Source organism: Drosophila serrata, unplaced genomic scaffold (assembly GCF_035046125.1).
Source record: "Drosophila serrata isolate PLE 108 unplaced genomic scaffold, ASM3504612v1 contig_275, whole genome shotgun sequence".
Lineage (NCBI taxonomy): Eukaryota > Metazoa > Arthropoda > Insecta > Diptera > Drosophilidae > Drosophila > Drosophila serrata.
Genome location: NW_028257173.1, coordinates 40,019 through 58,348, shown reverse-complemented (window position 1 = coordinate 58,348; position 18,330 = coordinate 40,019). Strand labels below are relative to the sequence as shown.

The 18,330-nt window shown below is 35.1% G+C and overlaps 4 protein-coding genes across 4 annotated transcripts in view; 2 read left to right on the top strand and 2 right to left on the bottom strand.

Moving 5' to 3' along the window:
* LOC110187214 (uncharacterized) overlaps window positions 1-8,992 on the bottom strand; it is a 30,043-nt gene extending 21,051 nt beyond the window's left edge. The window contains exons 1-2 of the mRNA XM_020956613.2: window positions 8,437-8,992; window positions 968-1,646 (exon numbers count right to left, since the gene is read on the bottom strand). Coding sequence (XP_020812272.2) covers window positions 968-1,417 — 450 coding nt within the window. The 5' untranslated portion in view covers window positions 1,418-1,646; window positions 8,437-8,992. The remainder of the gene's footprint in view (window positions 1-967; window positions 1,647-8,436) is intronic.
* A 5,537-nt stretch (window positions 8,993-14,529) lies between these two features.
* On the bottom strand, window positions 14,530-14,980 carry LOC110187197 (uncharacterized). Its single transcript, XM_086834889.1, has 2 exons — window positions 14,719-14,980; window positions 14,530-14,651 (listed from the first exon to the last, which is right to left on the bottom strand). Exons 1-2 carry the CDS (start codon window positions 14,978-14,980, stop codon window positions 14,530-14,532), a joined length of 384 nt encoding a protein of 127 aa, XP_086691015.1.
* On the top strand, window positions 14,775-15,747 carry LOC110187198 (uncharacterized). The gene is made up of 2 exons (XM_020956598.2): window positions 14,775-15,531; window positions 15,600-15,747. The coding sequence occupies exons 1-2, from the start codon at window positions 15,180-15,182 to the stop codon at window positions 15,710-15,712; spliced, it is 465 nt and encodes a 154-aa protein (XP_020812257.2). The 5' UTR covers window positions 14,775-15,179; the 3' UTR covers window positions 15,713-15,747.
* Window positions 15,748-16,844: 1,097 nt separating this feature from the next.
* LOC110187200 (accessory gland protein Acp29AB-like) lies at window positions 16,845-17,743 on the top strand. Its single transcript, XM_020956600.2, has one exon. The coding sequence runs from the start codon at window positions 16,874-16,876 to the stop codon at window positions 17,648-17,650; it is 777 nt and encodes a 258-aa protein (XP_020812259.2). The 5' UTR covers window positions 16,845-16,873; the 3' UTR covers window positions 17,651-17,743.
* Window positions 17,744-18,330: the final 587 nt, after the last annotated feature.

Sequence of the window (18,330 nt, the reverse complement as noted above, 5' to 3'; positions counted from 1 at the left end):
TAAAAGGGTGTACTAGATATACATACATATAGAATTTAGTTGGGCAGTGTAGAACGAAGCAAAAGAATTTTGTGATTTTAATCGATTTACTTTATTTAAAAAATATTTTTAAAGACTTTAATAAAAGAATATAAATCTTAACAATTAAGAAAGTTGATTTAAATGCTCTTTATTAATTTAAATTTATCTTTATAGTATATTTTTAAATTATCCTGAAGTTTTATTTATATATTCGGAATTGTGATAGATACTAATTACTATCGCCTTGAAGTGTATTATAATTTTAGTCAGAAGCTTAGAAAACTGTGAAGGAGTCATTTTCGACCCTATAAATCATATATATTTTTGATCAGCTTGAACAACCGAGTCGATTCTAGCTATCTCAGGAAGAAAAAAAATTTTTGAAATTTTTTCCCAATTTTCGTTAAAATTGTAAAAAAAAATATTGATAAAAATTTTATTTTTTTTACATTTTAAATTGAGTATACAGGTTTGTTAAGCTATTAAAAACTAGCATAGAAAAGCTTTTCGAATTGAAATTAATGCATTTTTGGCTGAGTTACGAAATTTTAAAACATTAATTTGACGAATCATTTTTAATACAAAAATATTTATAAATATCATGTATTTAAAGCATAGTTTTAATAGATTTTTAATTCGATCTTATAATTTAGTTGCAAATCTTTCTTTGTAACTGGAACTTTTTATTTTTATAAATTTTTAAACTGTTCTCTCTTACGACATCATGGCGTATACTTAATTTAAGGGGGTAACGTTAAGTATACGCCATGTATACTGGATTTATCTTAAATCAAAGACTAAATTTATACTGCGGAAGGATATTATAATTTTAGTCAGAAGCTTGTAACTCAGTGAAGGAGTCATTAAAAGTCCAATAAAGTATATATTTATCTATATTATCTTTTAATGGTTTTGCATTTTCATTTTAATTATAATTGCCACTCACCTCGATTTGCTGAAACCCCATTTCCAAGTCGTAAGCACTCAGCTGCTCGGCGCTATGTCGCCTCCGGTACCGGATCCCACCCAAAAGAGCTGTCTCCGCTGTGAGATTTCCCGGATCCAGTGAGAATATGCCACCGGATGACACTTCACCAGCTGTCGCTCCCGCTGATGCCGCTCCCGTTTCACCCATTTCCAGGCAACAGTCATCCGCAGATTCACTGTCGGAGCTACTGCCGCTGCTGAGATGACACCGCCGTCGATGATGCCGCCGGTGGTGCTGACCCTGTTGGTGGTGCTGATGATGGTTCTGATGGTGGTGCTGGTGGTGATGCCCTCCATGGCGGCATTTGTCTCGATCGCGTTGCCCGCGCGATTTTTGCAGAACGGTCTGCTTGCAGCGTGTTCCGCAGGCGATGGCTGATATTTTGCTGGCATAAAAGTACATCGCCATGTGTCACGTTCGTTTCGCCGCTCGTGACGCGGTCATGTGTGTGGGGTGTTAGTGGGTGGGTGTGTGTGTGTGTGCTGGGTGGTTTTTTGTCTTTTTTGGGAGTGAACCTCCGCCTGGGCTCCGCTGTCTACTTAATGCATGAGCACGCAACGGGCAGGTGGCAAGCTAGACTTCCCCATGGCCAGGCACGTCCAATCAAATGTCAATTACGTTGGGGATTAGAAGTTACCTGCATGGGGAGAAAATAGCAAAAATATATGACTATTAATAGTTAGGAGAAGAAAATCAGGTGTTTTTTTAAGTATATTTCTTGGAAATATTTGAAGAAGATCATGAAGGAGTATATGTGACATTTATGGAAAGGTGTTTGTCGTATTTTTACATATTTAAACTATGTTTAGAAAGGTTAGAAATGTATTTTAAGATCTATAAATACTCAATCACATATATATTTATTGCACATACATTTAAAATTAATACCTCTTCCTTCAGGCTATTTTTTACAGTGCTAAAAGACTTTAAAGTTATTTTCACAACTTCAACAACAATTCAAAAAGAAAGATACAATAATGTGGACCATTTTCTTCCTTAAATATGGTTTTCTAATTATTCTATATTTCCCAAAATAAAAACCAATATTTATTCTATATCAAATAATACTAATTACACATAATTTTCCCTTGTGTACTAACTAGTGGTCTTTCATGTCCTCAAAGCCGGATCAGTTTCAAATTCATTTTGTTTTCTACCCCGCCTTTTCCAATTTCTACACTTTATGCAGTCGGCTTATGGGCTTTTCCAAAGCAGAAAACAGAGAGAGAGAGAGAGAGAGAGAGGGACACAGAGAAAGCAAATCAAAAATCAAATCTGTGAAAAACTGCGACGTTTTATGGCTCACTTGGTTCACGCGGCGTCAACAAGTCAACGTTGCGGTCAATCGCCGCCCATTACTCATACGCCGTGTGGTCCCGGCATCCCGGCCGAGTGCTTAAATCACAGCGTGTCTGCCATTCCGCGTGTGCGTGAGTTAGGTTATGGTTAGGGTTATTATCCCTTTGGGCCCTCTTGCGACTCATCAGCCCATAGACATGTGCGTATCATCAATAATGGGCGTAACCAGGAAAAGGGAGGCGGTTGCCCATCACTCGAGTCGATGGGAGTCATTAAATCACTGCAGATGCGTTAAGGGCCAATGAACAAAGAATCGAACAACTGATGTATGAATGGATGGGTTCAAGGTTAGCAATGAATAAACATTCCTGTGAAGGGATAGGCGTCAAAATGGAAAAAGGAATAGCTTGTTTATACATAGTTGAAACGAGAGTTAATCGGTGGATTCAAGTGATGCGCAAGTATCGCAAATACTTTAAGGTTAGTATTTTCCCTAAAGTATTAAGTCTGTACAACAGAAATCTTTATGACATCATTTCAAAAGCATGAAATATATGAGACATGTAAACTCCTGAGAGAAAAAGGATTAAAAAAATCGTATAAAAGACATGAAAATTCCTTTTCCCATTACGCAACCCTTTTGGGATTACTGCGACTGTGGAAAACCTTCGAAAGAAATCTATAAAGAAACGCCGGCAGTTGGCCTTAATGGAGATTAACCACGCACAAAAGATAACGATGCCGCTTCTGAAGAAAACATATATGGATGAAATGAACAATTCGTATTAAATATGCAGACACATGAATCCGGAAGGAGCTGTGCGTGATGGCTAAAAGGAATGCCATAACACCGGAAGTATTGCCTTGTACCTGACCAAATCAATATGAAAATGAGCAGGAATATCCGATTTCTATTAATGCATGAAATTCAGCAGTTGTTTTTTGGAGCTGCCACAGAAACGAGGTATTGATGAGGGCCACAAATAAATTCCAGTTCAATGCTACTTTTTTTTCAGACATAAACCGAAATATTGCGTCACTCCCAAATTGCCAATTAAGGCAACCACATAGAGGTAGATATGTGCAATTGTTATAACAAAGATACTGCCTTTTGTACTTTCGTTCATTACACAAGTCATGCATAATAAATCATTTTTGGCTACCATTTGCATTTATATTTGGACAACAAAAAGGGATTACAGGCTTAATGTTTCAAATAAAATATATATATACATATATATATATATATATATTTATATATATATATATATATATATATATATATATATATATATAGGTTGCAAGTCAATAAATAATTCGATTGCAATACAATATTGAATCAGTCAATTTTGGCAGCTTAGCAAAGTGCAATTTGAATGGAAAGGGTATCAAGGGATAATACCATAAAGAAATACTTTTTAGTAACCACTTATGTGAGATAATGGAATATAGTTTTCCACACAAAACAGATGTTGCTTATTTGTGAATCTAAAACCGAATATTTTTTGGATATCTGCATAATCCAGTCAACAGTTGTAAAATATGAATTGTAGGGGGAAATGTGCAAAGATGAATGTGGCAAAAAGAAAGAAAAGGAGAAGGAACTGGTCAGATACAAGCGAATAAGGAAAATATATTTACATACATTTTCGGGGTAACCAGAATACATATTACCATGCTCAAGTGAGCGTAACAAAGGCGGAGCACACACACAAAACTTATGATATATGAGTGTGTATTCGGGGGGATTCCCAAACTTGTGCACACTTAACTACAAGTTATGCCTGCCACGCCCACCATGTCCGATAGACAAGAAAATAAGGAGAATAGAATGGAATAAATCTTTGTACATTTTTGCTTATTTTTTGGTTGCTTTTTGGACAGAAAGCTTATTATAATTCCAATCATGTCGCCAGACTGCAGGCCCAGAATCTATGCAAAAAGGTTGGCAAATGAAATATTTTCAATTTTAATATTGACAACCCCTCAGAATCGTTCGATATCTTTCTGGACCAAGTATCCCGGCAACAACAGATTGCGGGGGAATAATACAAGGCAAAAAATATCAATATGGTCTGACACATTTTATTTCGTTTCAATGCCCATTACCGATGTCCTTGTCTACACTTTTCCGCTCAAGAGCACAGAAATAAAGCGAAGGATATGCGCAAGGCAAAAAAAAATCAATCAATTATATTGGGCACGATAAAGTTATTCCAAGAAGTCCCCATATTGATTGTAAATTTCTCGATGCTCTTGCTACGCCGGAATGAATATTAAGTGAAGTAGAATTTTTCTGGAATTTTGCTTCATAAAATATATTTCTCCCTCAACCGCAATATATCTTGTAACAAAGGGGTAATTTTCCAACCATAATTTGCTCTCGTTGACGCTTTGCCCTGACCACAGAAATTCTTGATTGCTCCAGCTTGTCCTTTGCCCTCGATCCTTGTTGGTTTAATAATTAATAATGTAATTAGAGGAGCATGCAAGCGCTTTTGGTATCTTGCTGTTTGTGGTCTAAATGCATTCCAAGGAATTTTAATCTGTATTTACTTAGCAGGAATTTTACTCTGTCCAAGAGTTTGCCTGTTAAACATTATCGCCAATAATGTGGAATATTTTGCAACTTGATTGCAAAGACTTGAATGCTAAACTCGGGTATGGTTTGCATATATTTACGCCAATCTCAACTTTGGCTACACTCCAAATAAGTGTCGGTTTTGGTCCTGCTCCTGCTCCTGCTCCTGCTTCTGGTCTTTGTCTTCTCTGTGTACCCCAAGGAGCGGCAGCTGCTGCAAGTGTCCTCGAATCTATTAGCATAAAACTGATAAAAATAAACTGATGTCGTTGTCGTTGTCGCCGTTGTCAACAAGCGGTGGCAACAAGCTCGCTGGGCAAACAAACAACTACAATCAGCTCACAACACGCTGGCAACAAATTTTGGCTAAGCAAGTTCAGCAAAAGGGCCAAAGGAAAGCCACAGAGTCCTGTGAAATCGAGTTTTTAGAAATTTCCCGGTTTGAGCAATTTTTGTATAGAATTCTTTTACGCAAATAATTTAGAGTTTGACTTGGGTTTAGATTTTAGACAAAGCTAACAAAACCTTTAAACAAAATAAATATAATTACTTTAAAATTGTATTTGCTGTGAATAAAAGTATTTGAAATTTATGTTTAACTTGCTAAATCGGATAAAGGGAGAAGCATTGCCTTGGCAATGTATTTTATCCCTAATCTTATTTGCTATTTATATCTTTAAATATATATTACTCTCTTAAACTGTATCTCTAATTAGATAATATATTTCACATACTTTAGTGATCCAACTAAAATTCCCTAAATATTTCATTTAATTTCCCTTTTTTTAAATTGATTATATTTTTCTTCCATTTTCCATTAACGTTTGATTTGATCGGCTTGCACTTTGTTTACTTTCACTTTGCTCGTTTTGTTTTATGCTCTTTGGCTTTTGTTGTTTTACGCTTTTTATGGGATTTAAAATCAATTATGTTGTAGTTTGTTTTTTTCTTTTGCATCCAGTTATTTATTGGCAAATGCTTTTTACTTTGGCTTGAACAAAAAAAAAAAAAAAAAAAAAAAAAAATACATTGATTTCTCATATTTATCACTTTATTGCAATGCGCGAAAAGTGGATTTTTCTACATTTAATGCTGATTTTATCTATTTGCGAAAAATATTTGATTTGCACTGAGAGTTTATATAACATTGGAATGTGTGAAGCTGCGGAATTAAAATGTGTAACGAGTGTTTCTAATAGGATTATTGAATCATACGATTATAAACATTTACTCACATTTGATTATTTAGCACTTGACGTGGTTATTTGAATACTAAATTAATTAATTTTTTGCCTAGCAAAACTAACATTCCATCAATTTGTATTCCCCATTAAACAAATAAGTAAATGTTATTTGCAGTTGATCAACCAACACTTGATATGTTACATTTAACTATTTAATTTATTCCATGCACAGTACAGTTCGCGGTATTTTTTTTCCCACAGAACCACTTTTGTCTTGGCGTCAAAGTGTTTAAATTAATTACAACTTTTCTACAATTTTCTTCGCGCTTAGCAATCATTATTTTCATTAGATTTAATTAGCATTTTTCACGCTTTTGTCTGCGGACTGAAAAGCGCGGAAACGTGCGCTAATAAAAGTTCCTTTCAAATTACATTGACATTGTCTTTGGGGCTTGTTAACTTAGCGCCATTTGTAAGGTTTTAACGAAGGCAAAGTTAAAAAAGTACTCTTCACTTGATTTTCCCGGGCTCCCCCACACACATTTTCCAGCTTGACTGTCGACTTTTCTGCTTGGCCGACGATTTTCACTAGGAACAGCTTAAATGTAAAAAAAAAACGTCTAACGAAAAAAATTGAAATAAAAAAGCGACAGGAAAACTGTCAACGACATGGCCTCTCTGTGTGTCATAAAAGTGGCGCAAGAAAGAGAGAAACCGAAATTAAATTACTTTGACTTTCGATGTTGGACCATAAAAAATGCATTTGGGTCAGCCCTAAATTGTGAGAGATGCCAGATCCTCTGCTCGGTTGCCATTAAAGGCAAGCCCAAAATTAATGCAATACCGGGAGAGAGGGAGATGGAAACCTATTTAATGACTTTTGAATTGTTTTATCAGACAATTTATTACAATCACCGCATCGACCAGGCAACCGCAATAAACCTAAAGCTATGCAAATTATTCTTCCTATTTTTTTTTTTTTTTGTGTTCCCTTTGATTTTTATCTGTTCTTCACATTTTTATGGCAGCTGTAAAGTCGAGAGGAACAGAATATAAAGAAAATCGGCTCAAAGTCTGAAAGTATTTGGCCATCATCATCAATCTTTTTCGGCAAAATGTGCAAAATGTTGGCAACTGCACTGCCAAGGCGATTGACAAATTGACGATGGGATTTTTCCTTGGCTTTTCCTCTGTGATATGTTTATGCAAATGCAGCTGGGAAGGGTTTCCTTTGATAGGTGACATTTGCAGGGTTAAAAAAACGGAAGGATTTAAGTTCTAATGGCAGGGAAAGGATGAGAGTTAGAGACTCTATCCGTTGTATAGATAGTTTTGATAGTGAAGCAGTAGAGATAATTAATATTTAAATTTGTATAACTTTATTCAATCTTTTGTTAAAATATTATTTTAAGAAGATCTTCAATTATTTTCTCTGACAAATAGTTACAAACTAATAATGTTTAATAAGTTTTTTTTTAGGTAGTATTTAAGATTGTTTATTTACTTAAGTAGAAGCAAATTATTTTGAATTTTATTAAAAACTTCTTGAACGATTTAATGTGAAGTTCACTCTATTTAAATAAAGAAAATGTAATTTGGGTTGAAACTATTATCAAACAATTTCCTTAACACATCAAAAGATTATATATTTGTTCGGGATCTGCTTAATATTTCTTTATATATTCCTTATTTTATTCCAACATTTTTATATACCCTTAAAAAGTCTTGTCCTTACTTTCTTCATACATTTTGCACCGATAAATATGACAATTATAGCCTCTGAATATTTTTTAACTCCTGCGTATATATGGCTTGTAGATCGCAACTTAATTACAGGATATATCCGCTTCAGATGTGTTTCATCAATTAATGATTCTCCATTGCACAACTGCATTTGCTGTTCCCCTGACTTAACTCCCCAAAACGAATTTACGCACACAGTTCCATCTCGATGCGTTAATCGAAAATGCATTATTGTTTAACAAGCATAAGTAAATGGCAGCCGATGTCCTGTCCGAGCACGGAAATGAGAGCGTTTAAGCCAACTGCAGTGGCCAATGCGCAATGGGTTAATAAAGTCCGGAAACAGAACCGAAAAAAGAATAAAAACAGTAAACAAACTGTTTGGGGGATATAGCCGGGACAATCGGAGGCAATGCGATGCCCGACATTATCGTCATTACCGAGGGGTAACGGTTACGGGAATGCATAAATTATATATGATTTTTCGAAGGGTAATGCAGCGTTTGCCAATTTTCGGATTTTTCTGTTTTGTTTTTTTCTGATATCGCATGAATTTCAAGCGAACGAAATGCTCTCTCATTTGAGAGTGTGTGTGAGTTAATCGAATGTTGCATACTTACTGGAGCAGCATTCAGTCGCCTGGAACCATATGCGATATTACTTATTTATGCCAGCCGCCTCAACGAACACTTTTGGCAATTTAAATTCATATTTATTGATTTTTTGTTAAGAAATCGTGAGGCGCTGACAGCTGTGTTCGATATATATGGATATATTTTTTTTCGGTGGCTTCAATAAATACAAATAGCCTTGAATGGGTTTTAGCGAGGCATGTGGGTGTGGTGCAGTCTTTTTTATTTATTTCTCAGCGTGACACACTTTCCATTTTGAAAATGGAGGGAACTGATTATAGGACTCGAAAGATGTTATCATTATATTATTATTATTTTTTCAATTGATCTTCAGCTTGCACTTTGTACTTGTGTATAAAAACAGACACTATTTTGTATGGCAACTTAATATTATCGATTTTATTTTCAATATTTGCTGATCTTTAATTTCCTTGTGGTTTATTTTAAAAAACCGAATAGTATTTATTGTGTATTAAACTTGTTCACTGAACTGTTATATCCGCTTCCTGAACCGCACACTTACAGAATCCACGATGAACTGAAGAACTGGACCAATTTCGGCAGCTATGTTAAATTGTGTTCGACAAGTTTCCCTTAACAGCGCTCTGTTAAAAAAGGGAAATTTAGGAAGAACTCTGAAGGCAAGTTGATTGAGTCAAACATGTTGGAAGCCTTAACATAAGGCAGATGTGGAACTAACACAGCTTCCACAATCTATAAGGTAAGCATCTCTAATTAGGAAGAAGGAATAAAAAAATATATTCATATTATTTATAGGAAAAAAAAAAACATTTAATTTCGATGCGTATTCCTGGTATTTACTTGGGTAAAATTTATTTAAATCCTTCTGCGGGTTTTACCTTTTTCGCAGCTTACAACACCAATGGACCCCCATTTGTGGCGTTGTAACAAATCGCTTGTCATGTTACCAGGAGTCCGCTATGGCATGGCTTTAATTACCACGGACTCATATGCTGGGCGACACCTGAAAGTATGCCATACAAATGAGAGCTCATCTGCTTGATGCGTGTGTGTGGGGTGTGTGGGGGCCTTGGTAAATTACCCCCTAGTTTATCTCAGCACCCAGAGCGTCCCATGGTAACTGATATCTTTGTTTACTCAGCTGCCTTGTCAAATGTCTGGCAATGGTTTTGTTTTCTCCCCCTTTTTTTTCTAGCCCTTGTTTGTCTCCCTTTTGCAGTGTGAAAAATGGTTATGAGTGTGGGCCGCGTGCCGAGCTAGAAGTCTGGCAAATTTTCGTTACCACTACAAAAAATCGCCGAAAATAATGTCTGGGCCACACTACAAATTAGCGAAATCAATTTAATATTTTCATTGAGTTCCCAAAAAACTTTGCATTGAGCGGTCAGCAGTATTTAAGGCTCACACAAACACACCTCAGCCCTTGGCCAAACATTTCTGAGGTCACTGTTGAATTTGATGCCCGGGCTAACTTTTGATACCCAAAGGAAAAAGTTTTAAGTAGTGGCTTAAATTTTATATATTTCTATCCAAAAATTCTCTGGCTCGGTGTGTTCGTTTCGACTTTTTGCTGCCCGCTTGGCAAGTTTAAATGTTTGTCGAGAATTTTAATTCATTTATAAAATATGCCCGGCCTTTGGGTCTATGTATATTCCCAAGACCACTTTCTCGCTCTCTCTCTCGTGTGGATTAAGTGCAGTCGCTCGGTCGACTCTTAAATTAATGAAATTCTGTGTGTTTCAAGTGTAAGTTAGCCGTAAGCTTTTTGTCTCTACGCCAATTAGCAGACTGGATGGAAACAGCTGCAAAACTTGCCGAGGAACTAAGCATAGGCAAAAGTTTTCTGTTGACGAATATGTGTGCGAAATTGCTACTTGTGGGTGGGTTTTTTGGGTTTTGTTATTTAAGATCTTTTAAAGGTTTATTTTTCAAATTTATGAAAATAAATCAAGATGGGTTTTGTAAGATGTCTATTAAATAAATTGTTTAGGTTTATTAAGAGATGGTAAGATGATTTGAAGAGGCAACATTTTAATTGTTTTCAATGGTTTATTTAATTTATTTGTAGGTTACAATGTTTATACGTATGAACCTTTCTTGTATGTACTTAAACAGCATTTTTAGAGTAATTTTTTAGAAATTTTTCAATGAATAAAATTCTTTAATTTTAATTTAGAATTTATTGTATATCTTCACTTTTGTATTTCACAAAACTTACGAATGTTTAACAATTCTTTCCAACACATATTGAATATTTAATTCATTTTATGCCCTTAAAGTCATTTTTATTCCTCCAGGAAGTACTATGCAGGACCTTCCTGATCAGTTACTTCAATTACCAATCTATTGTCTAACTTAATGTTTGCTCTCCTGCGGCCATCGATACGTGAACTCCTTTGAACAATTTAGTTTCGGCAACTTCGTCTTGCAGTCTTACTCTGGTCAAAAAGTTAAATGTTTTCGTTTTGGGAACTTTTTAAATGCTTTCACGATACTTGACTGTGCGTTTTTTTTTTGTTTTTTTTTGGAGCCACCTTGGCAACTACCTTTTTGGCCAAAATCACATCGCACAACTTTTACTTGCTTCCATTACTTTTATTTCTGCGGTCGCTGTGGCAACATCTTGTTGAATGGAATTTATGCTACTCGCACTTGTTACCCATAAGAAGACAAATCGATGAGAGTTGCACATATATATTCCAGAACTTCTGTAGTGCAAGTTGAAAATGTTTCTCTGTGTACTGAAACATTCGCACGAATGCCATAATTTATTGAATTTGAACTTAAGAGGGTTGCATTAATTTATTTGCCAGCTGCTGGGGTGTTTTCCACTTACCTTAAGCAATCGCAAGTTGCAGTTGCACTTGAGAGGTGTGGGAGAGTTACTGGTGCATAATCCTGTAGAGTGACATGTCAGCGTGGTTTCACTCTGATATCGGGATTAACAGCACATGCAAATTGAAGGCTGGAGGCAAGTCGCCTTCTAATCCAATTTCAATTGCTTAATCCACCATGACTGACACTAAGAGCGAAGTTGAAAGATGGCCGACGGAGGCGGAAGTGCTCCCGTGTTACTATGTCTAGTGTGTGTGTGTGTGTGTGTGTGTGTGTGTGTGTGTTTGGAGCGAACATCTTTACGCACCAGGGCACTTCAAACACTCGAGTTGCTATTGAATTACGCACACTCACACATGTCAACATATCATGTTACACTTCACTTTGTGTGTTCGCTAAGTAAGTTGTAGTTTGGTTCGTCAAGAGCGGAAGCGGAAATGCTCATGTTGCTGCTGGTGCTGCTCCTGCTGCCATCCCACATAAAATCACAATGTTGACCCTTTTATTTCGACTGGAAGTTTTATAACCAAAAAAATAAAAATAAAAAGAATCGGGGCCACATACACGAAAATAAAGGAGCTCAAGCTGTGTGTTTGCTTAAGTTTTATGTGTGCACAGATTTTACGACCGAGCTGAACAACAGCACGTAGCTCAAGGCCCGGCTTAGTGGCCCCTGAACTTTGCCCGAGGTCAGCCAGTTATGGTATGCATTTTAAATGGGATTGCACTCCTCTTCATCGCATTATTCTGTCATGAAAAAAAAGAAGAAAAGGCCACACCCGCAATAACCAAAATCCATCTGACAAGCTGGATTGCTGAAAAAATAAGAAGGCGATTCGACTGATATTCATTAAACTTCACTTAACTGATAATTGATTTTTGATACTCTTACATATTGTATATGTGAAATTTTATTATAAAAGAGCCAAGAATTTTCAGAAGGTAATTGTGTTATTTAAAAGCTGGATTAAACGAATATAAATCCCTTTGATAAAATGATTTTTCTCTCTTTAAAGAGCTCTTGAAAAGATCTTTATCTATTTAAATATATAAATAATATCATATGATGATCAACTGCTGTTAAATATGAATAAGCTTTATTGCTAATATAATCTTTAATAAATTAATAAAAAATCATACACTTGTAGAGCATTTATGCCATGCAGCATTTTAAAATAAGATTTTCTCCCTACCTTGCTTGATTTTTGTTTTTGTATAAAAACTCGGATAAAAGGATTCGTCTGCTGACAGGAGTGCAATGCGGTTTAATTAGTGCCACAGGATGGGTGTGATAATCCAGAGACATGCACTTTTCCATCGGTCAGCAATGTGACAGCCAAAAAGCGGAAAGTGGATAAATTAACAAACAAAAGTGGCGGCAAACTTAAAGGGGGATTGGCATTGAAACACGTTTTCAATTAACGCCACTTTGCTGAGGACCGACTGCGAAGGCTAATAATGAGTTGACAAATGGCTTGTGTCAAACAAAAGCCGCGCGGAATAAACAAACAAACAACAGACAGATAGACAGAGAAACAGGAGCTCAAACCACACCGACAGACTGAACACGTCTTCATGCCAGAGTGCGTGACTTTGGGTGGATGTAGGCAATTTACCGCCCACCGCCCAGCTGTCAACTTTGGCGACACTCATACACACCTCCCTGCAACACACACACAACACACACTCTTCAACCAAACAGAATTGTCAACTTACAAGGCTTCGGTGGATAAAGTGTCGCGTAATTTATTTTCCACCTCTCGTCGACGACTGACAAATGAGCTGATAATTTCCCCCCCCCGTATCCTACACCATTGTCAAGGACATTCTAGGGGTAGTGGGTGGGTGGGTGGTGCTTAGGCTAATTCATGGCTGCCCGGAATTGCCTAGTCATTGGAGGAAGGCTTTGTCTAGTCGTTGACAGGAGAAATTAATTTGTGTTTGCTTGCCCGTTTGACACTCGTGAGTTATTGACGAGAAATGCGGAAAACGGAATATGGAAATGCGAATGGATGAGCACAAACTATGTCAAGGGATTCGATAATAATCTCAATGATGAATGAAATGAATTATTAAATAGTGAGACGAGGATGTAAAAACTTATAGATCATACCAGCGTTTGTAATAAGAATAAAAATTTAGTCAAACTAATAGAATTGTAAAGATTTATTATTTTCTTATGAATAGTATGACTAAATATATTAATTAGTAAACCATTAAATGAGTTTTCTATTTAATAACAACATTGCTTAAAAATGTGCTTATAAATAAATTAATAAATAATCATTAAAGATCGTCATACTTTTGAAGGCTAAGGGATATTTTGGGACCAGCAGAAGTTAATCAATAACATCTGTGCAAAGGTGTTCGACCATTCAAAATGTTTTATAATTTTGGAATTAAATAAACAATGACAGCTTTAAACAGCAATGGTATGATTCCATAATGATAATCGATTCAAGGTCAAAGAATAACCTAAGAAGTAAAGTAGAATGAGTAAATATTATACAATTAATGTAGTATATTTTTAATCCTCTGTTTTAAGTTGCTAATTTAATTAATCTCTTTGAATAGGTAACAATATGTTTGTATATCAATTAATTGCGAATTTTTAAAATTATTCATTATTTGATTATAAACAAGAATGTAATCAAATTATTCTGAATTGAAATTAATCATAACTAAGCCAAAAATTCATTAATTTCAATTCGGTAAGCATTTCTGTGCTAGTTTTCAATAGCTTTAAAAATGAGCATAATGAAGTTAACATTTAAAAAAAGTAAATTTTGTGTTAATTTTTTTTTGACAATTTTAAAGAAAAAAATTGTTAAATTTACTTTTTCTTTGGAACAATGCTAGATAGATTCGGCAGTTAGTGCTGATCAAGAATATATATGATTTATAGTGTCGGAAAAGACTCCTTCACCAAATATCAAGCTTCTGACTAAAATTATACGACATATTAACTACCTAATATTATTTAATTTATATTAAATTTTATATATATACATATATTATATATATATATTATATTATTATACCGAATCTACTCATAATAATGAGTTAAGCGGAAAATATGAGTCCCATGTAATTAAAGACTATATTGAATACCTAACTAATAAGCCTCGATGGAGCCTAGATTGAATATAAATTAAAATGTAAACCTCTGTTAAAAACAAAGTTCTGGTGACATTATTCCTTAGCATCATTTCCCAATAATATTCTTCAGTTTATATATTGTAGTTTAATCATGCATTTATTTATTTAGGAACAAACATCTAAAACTTTTGCTTTGCAAAATTTGTCACAACAGTTGGGGTGCTTATGCGTATTATGATTGATCTCCAGACACTCCTTGTGGTTAACACTTGGCAGTAAGAAAACAACTGTAAGAAAATATAATTGAATTGAGGTGAGAGGATGTTCAATTCTTTCAAAGTTTAATTTACGTACTTAGCTTGTTCTTAGACCGACGGACATCGTTGATAATCTTAATCTCCTCATCACAGGTGTACACCCAATTGCAGGGCTTGTCCCATTCCGAGCAGGTAAAATCGCAGGCGCATTGATGTATCAATTTTTTTCCCCGGCAACATGGATTCGTGTTCACGACCACCTCGCAGCCATTCTTAATGTTGGTGCTAGATTGGCACTGGGAGCTAAGCTCGAACGCAACGAAAAGGAGCAGCAGAGTGAACAGGATCTTGGCAGCCATGTCGGATACTTCTCAGATGAAGTGGCTAGGCACTCGGCCCTTTTATAGTCTTCTTTCCTACCCCACGGAGTGGGTTATTTTTAATTTTTTGTTAAAATGAAACAGCTCCTTTCAACAGTTGTGTACACACAGACTCGCGGGCAGGGGTATAAAAGCAAGACGTTAAGCAGGAATTGTCTGAGTGCTCTGCAAGCAAAACATGGCCGCCATACGAATTCTTCTGATATCCCAGCTTCTAGCCTGCCTCTGGGTCTCGGTTTCGTCCTGTCTACCCCCACCACCTGTGAGCAGCTGTGTGCCCTTCGTGGGTGTGAGTGGATGCGTCAATTCAAATATTAAGGAACCCAAATTGCCGCCCAGAGATAATGCTTGCTGTGGACCCCATTGCACCTATACTGCACAAAAACCACCAGGATGCTGCAATAACACTGTTACAGGACTTTGTATCCTGGATACGCACTGCGATTACAACGTGGCCTTTTACTATACCAAAATTTCAAACTGCCAATTGCGTTCCATTAATGAAGAAAGGCTAAAGAAGGGCTATGCACGTGAGTATATATATATTTAATTTTATATCCATTTGGTTGCTGTAATTATTCCTATTTTAATTATACAGGTTTGCTGGCATTCGATATGAACAAAAAAACTTGCAACCTTCAGAATAAAAAGTGTGGTATTAATTGCTGCTGCCGTGAGACATGTCCAACTCAGTTTTGTAAAGTTTGTTAATAAAAATGAAAAGTTTTGACCAAATTATAAGTGAATATAAAGTGTTTCCTTGAAAGCTAATTAAAGATATTTTCAATTTTATATTAATTAGGAAATTTAATTATATTTGATCTGCAGCTCTGCTCAGTTAAATGTTAAAATATAAAGAAGAAAGTCTTAATCTCTTCGTGTTGTAGAAGTTTTTATAACCATAAAAATAATAAAACAATATAAAATTCAATAAATTTGCCAATTAACTATTCAAGTATCTATCATAATCATGTGCGTTTCACAAGTGCTAAACTCTTAAATTTATATTAATGACTTAAATGCATACTCATTTTAAGCCTCCGGTCCTCATACTTCAGATGGGACTTTGGTAAATGGCTGTCACTCCACTCTTACAATTTACATATCCTTACATCCATGTATATCAAGAGAGTTGTAAAACCTTTTTTTTGGTGCTGGCTTAATGACATCTTGCTGGCAAATGTGTATGAAAACAGTACGTCACAAAATTAAAAGTTTACCAACTGACTTTGGAGATATCTTGCGAAATGAAATCACAGAGATATAATATATATAAATATTAAATACAAGATCTTTTATTATTTTAACTTAAGTTTAAATAAATAAAACGTTGATCAAAAACGATTAGTATATATTACTTAAATAAACAGTTTCTCTGAGTAATATCCGGCATAAAGAAAAACATATTTTATCAAATGTGACAAACCGTAACATAAGTATAAGGTTGCATTTAAAATACTCTGTCAATAACAAGTCCTCCGTTTATAGCTTAGTTTTTATAAAATTAATCTTTCTATACAAAGTTAAATTATAAAAAATAACTAAGTAGATTCAAGAGATCTCATTCTTTCAAGCATTGGATAAATAAATATAACAACTTATTTGTTATTATATTATTATTGAGTTAATATCGCGATTTATATACTGTATGTATCTTTAAAAATTATTTTTTTGCTAACTCCAATTGCTTGGTTTTATGAGAGGCTTAACATATAATTCAACACAACATTTACTGGATAGAGTATAAATAGAATCACAAAACATTATGATGAAATAAATTAAGCTTTATTGATAAGAAGGAAGTGCTTGTCGTTTCTCAGTTAAATTTTGCGAAGTTCAGTGCTATATAAACATTCGTTGTCGGCGGTTATTATGAAGTCACAAGCGGTTTTGTTCTTTGCAATTATTGCATCTTTCTTATACAAATCCCTGGCAGGACCTGATGATGTTTCATCTACGATCTGCCTTCTTCAGGATGAACCAAATCAATGTGGAAAATTCTGCTTAACCGCTCTAAAACCACTCATTGATCACATTGCCCTTCACCAGCAGCAGTGGAATACCCGTGATGCTGTCATGGTGAATGAAACTCAAACGAAATTAAACAGGATTGAAGGACAACTGGATGCACTAAAGGACTCCCTGGTTAAACTTCTTCCGAAAGATCTTGCGACGAAACTGGAGACAATGAAAACACAACAATCAGCTTTAGACAACAAATTGTTAGATCTGCAAAAGACATTTTCCAAAATCAATAGGCAGATGCTCCTAAAGAATTTCAACCAAATTGGTAACAAACACTTCTACGTGGAACAATATCTGAAGAGAAATTGGACAGGGGCTATAACTACTTGTGGTCAGATGGGCGGTCAATTGGCATCCATTGAGAATGAAAGTGAATTTGATGCGATCGTTGCGAAATTAAAATCAGATATTAGCTACAGAGTGGATATAAACGATCTGGCGGAAAAGGGAAAGTTCATCTCCAAGAATTCGGGAAAACCAGCTGTATTTTTCAAGTGGAAGCGAGGAGAACCCAGATACGATAACGAGTCTCAGCGCTGTGTGACCATCAATGGAGGAGGCATGTGGGTTGATAGTTGCAAAAATGATATGTACTTTATATGTGAGGCAAGCTACGAAGAATAATATTAAAAAAAAAATACGATATAAAAATATAAATTCATAAAATGAATTACTGAACAAATTAAAAAACTAATTCTTTAAAAATGAATTATTAAATACACACTACTTATAAAACATTTTTTTTTTTTCATACATGTATATGTTCCAAATTTAATGTTATATGTTTAATATAATTATGGAAATCTTCTGCAACTTAAAAACAAATTAAAAGATTATAGAATATATTGCTAAAAGACATACAGATTATATTTCAAAAGGCATCAATATTTAAAGAGTATATGGGCAATTCTCCAGAAACGTGCACCGCGGCCAAAAACTTAAAATTGCTTAAAAACGAGTATTTTTAACATGATTACATAAAAAATTGGTCAGGCTGATCAAGACTAAGAGAATTTTTTATTTTCTAAAATAAGTTTCAAAAAAATCTATGTCAATCACGCGCAAACGCAAATAATGTTGTTTTTATCAAAAAAAGGCATAAAAAATGGCATGTTTTGTTTTGATGCCCATCTCTTAAACCGAACCATTTTGCTTTAACTTTTGGTTTCTAATATGACATAAAAAACCCAAAGATTCAATATTAAGTGCAAAAGGACATATCCGATCACCAATATTCGTACAGTTTCAGTTTGAATTATCGCTTTCCAAACTGTCGCGTGCGACATGTCGCGTGCGACCGGGAC

What these genes read in the sequence shown, in the direction of transcription:
- LOC110187197 (XM_086834889.1), bottom strand. Translation starts at nt 14,980, where the DNA reads ATGGCTGCCAAGATCCTGTTCACTCTGCTGCTCCTTTTCGTTGCGTTC. An exon ending in TCGGTCTAAGAACAAGCTAA is followed by an intron (nt 14,652 to 14,718) that starts GTACGTAAATTA and finishes ATTTTCTTACAG; the next exon opens with TTGTTTTCTTACTGCCAAGT.
- LOC110187198 (XM_020956598.2), top strand. Translation starts at nt 15,180, where the DNA reads ATGGCCGCCATACGAATTCTTCTGATATCCCAGCTTCTAGCCTGCCTC. An exon ending in GCTAAAGAAGGGCTATGCAC is followed by an intron (nt 15,532 to 15,599) that starts GTGAGTATATAT and finishes TTAATTATACAG; the next exon opens with GTTTGCTGGCATTCGATATG.
- LOC110187200 (XM_020956600.2), top strand. Translation starts at nt 16,874, where the DNA reads ATGAAGTCACAAGCGGTTTTGTTCTTTGCAATTATTGCATCTTTCTTA.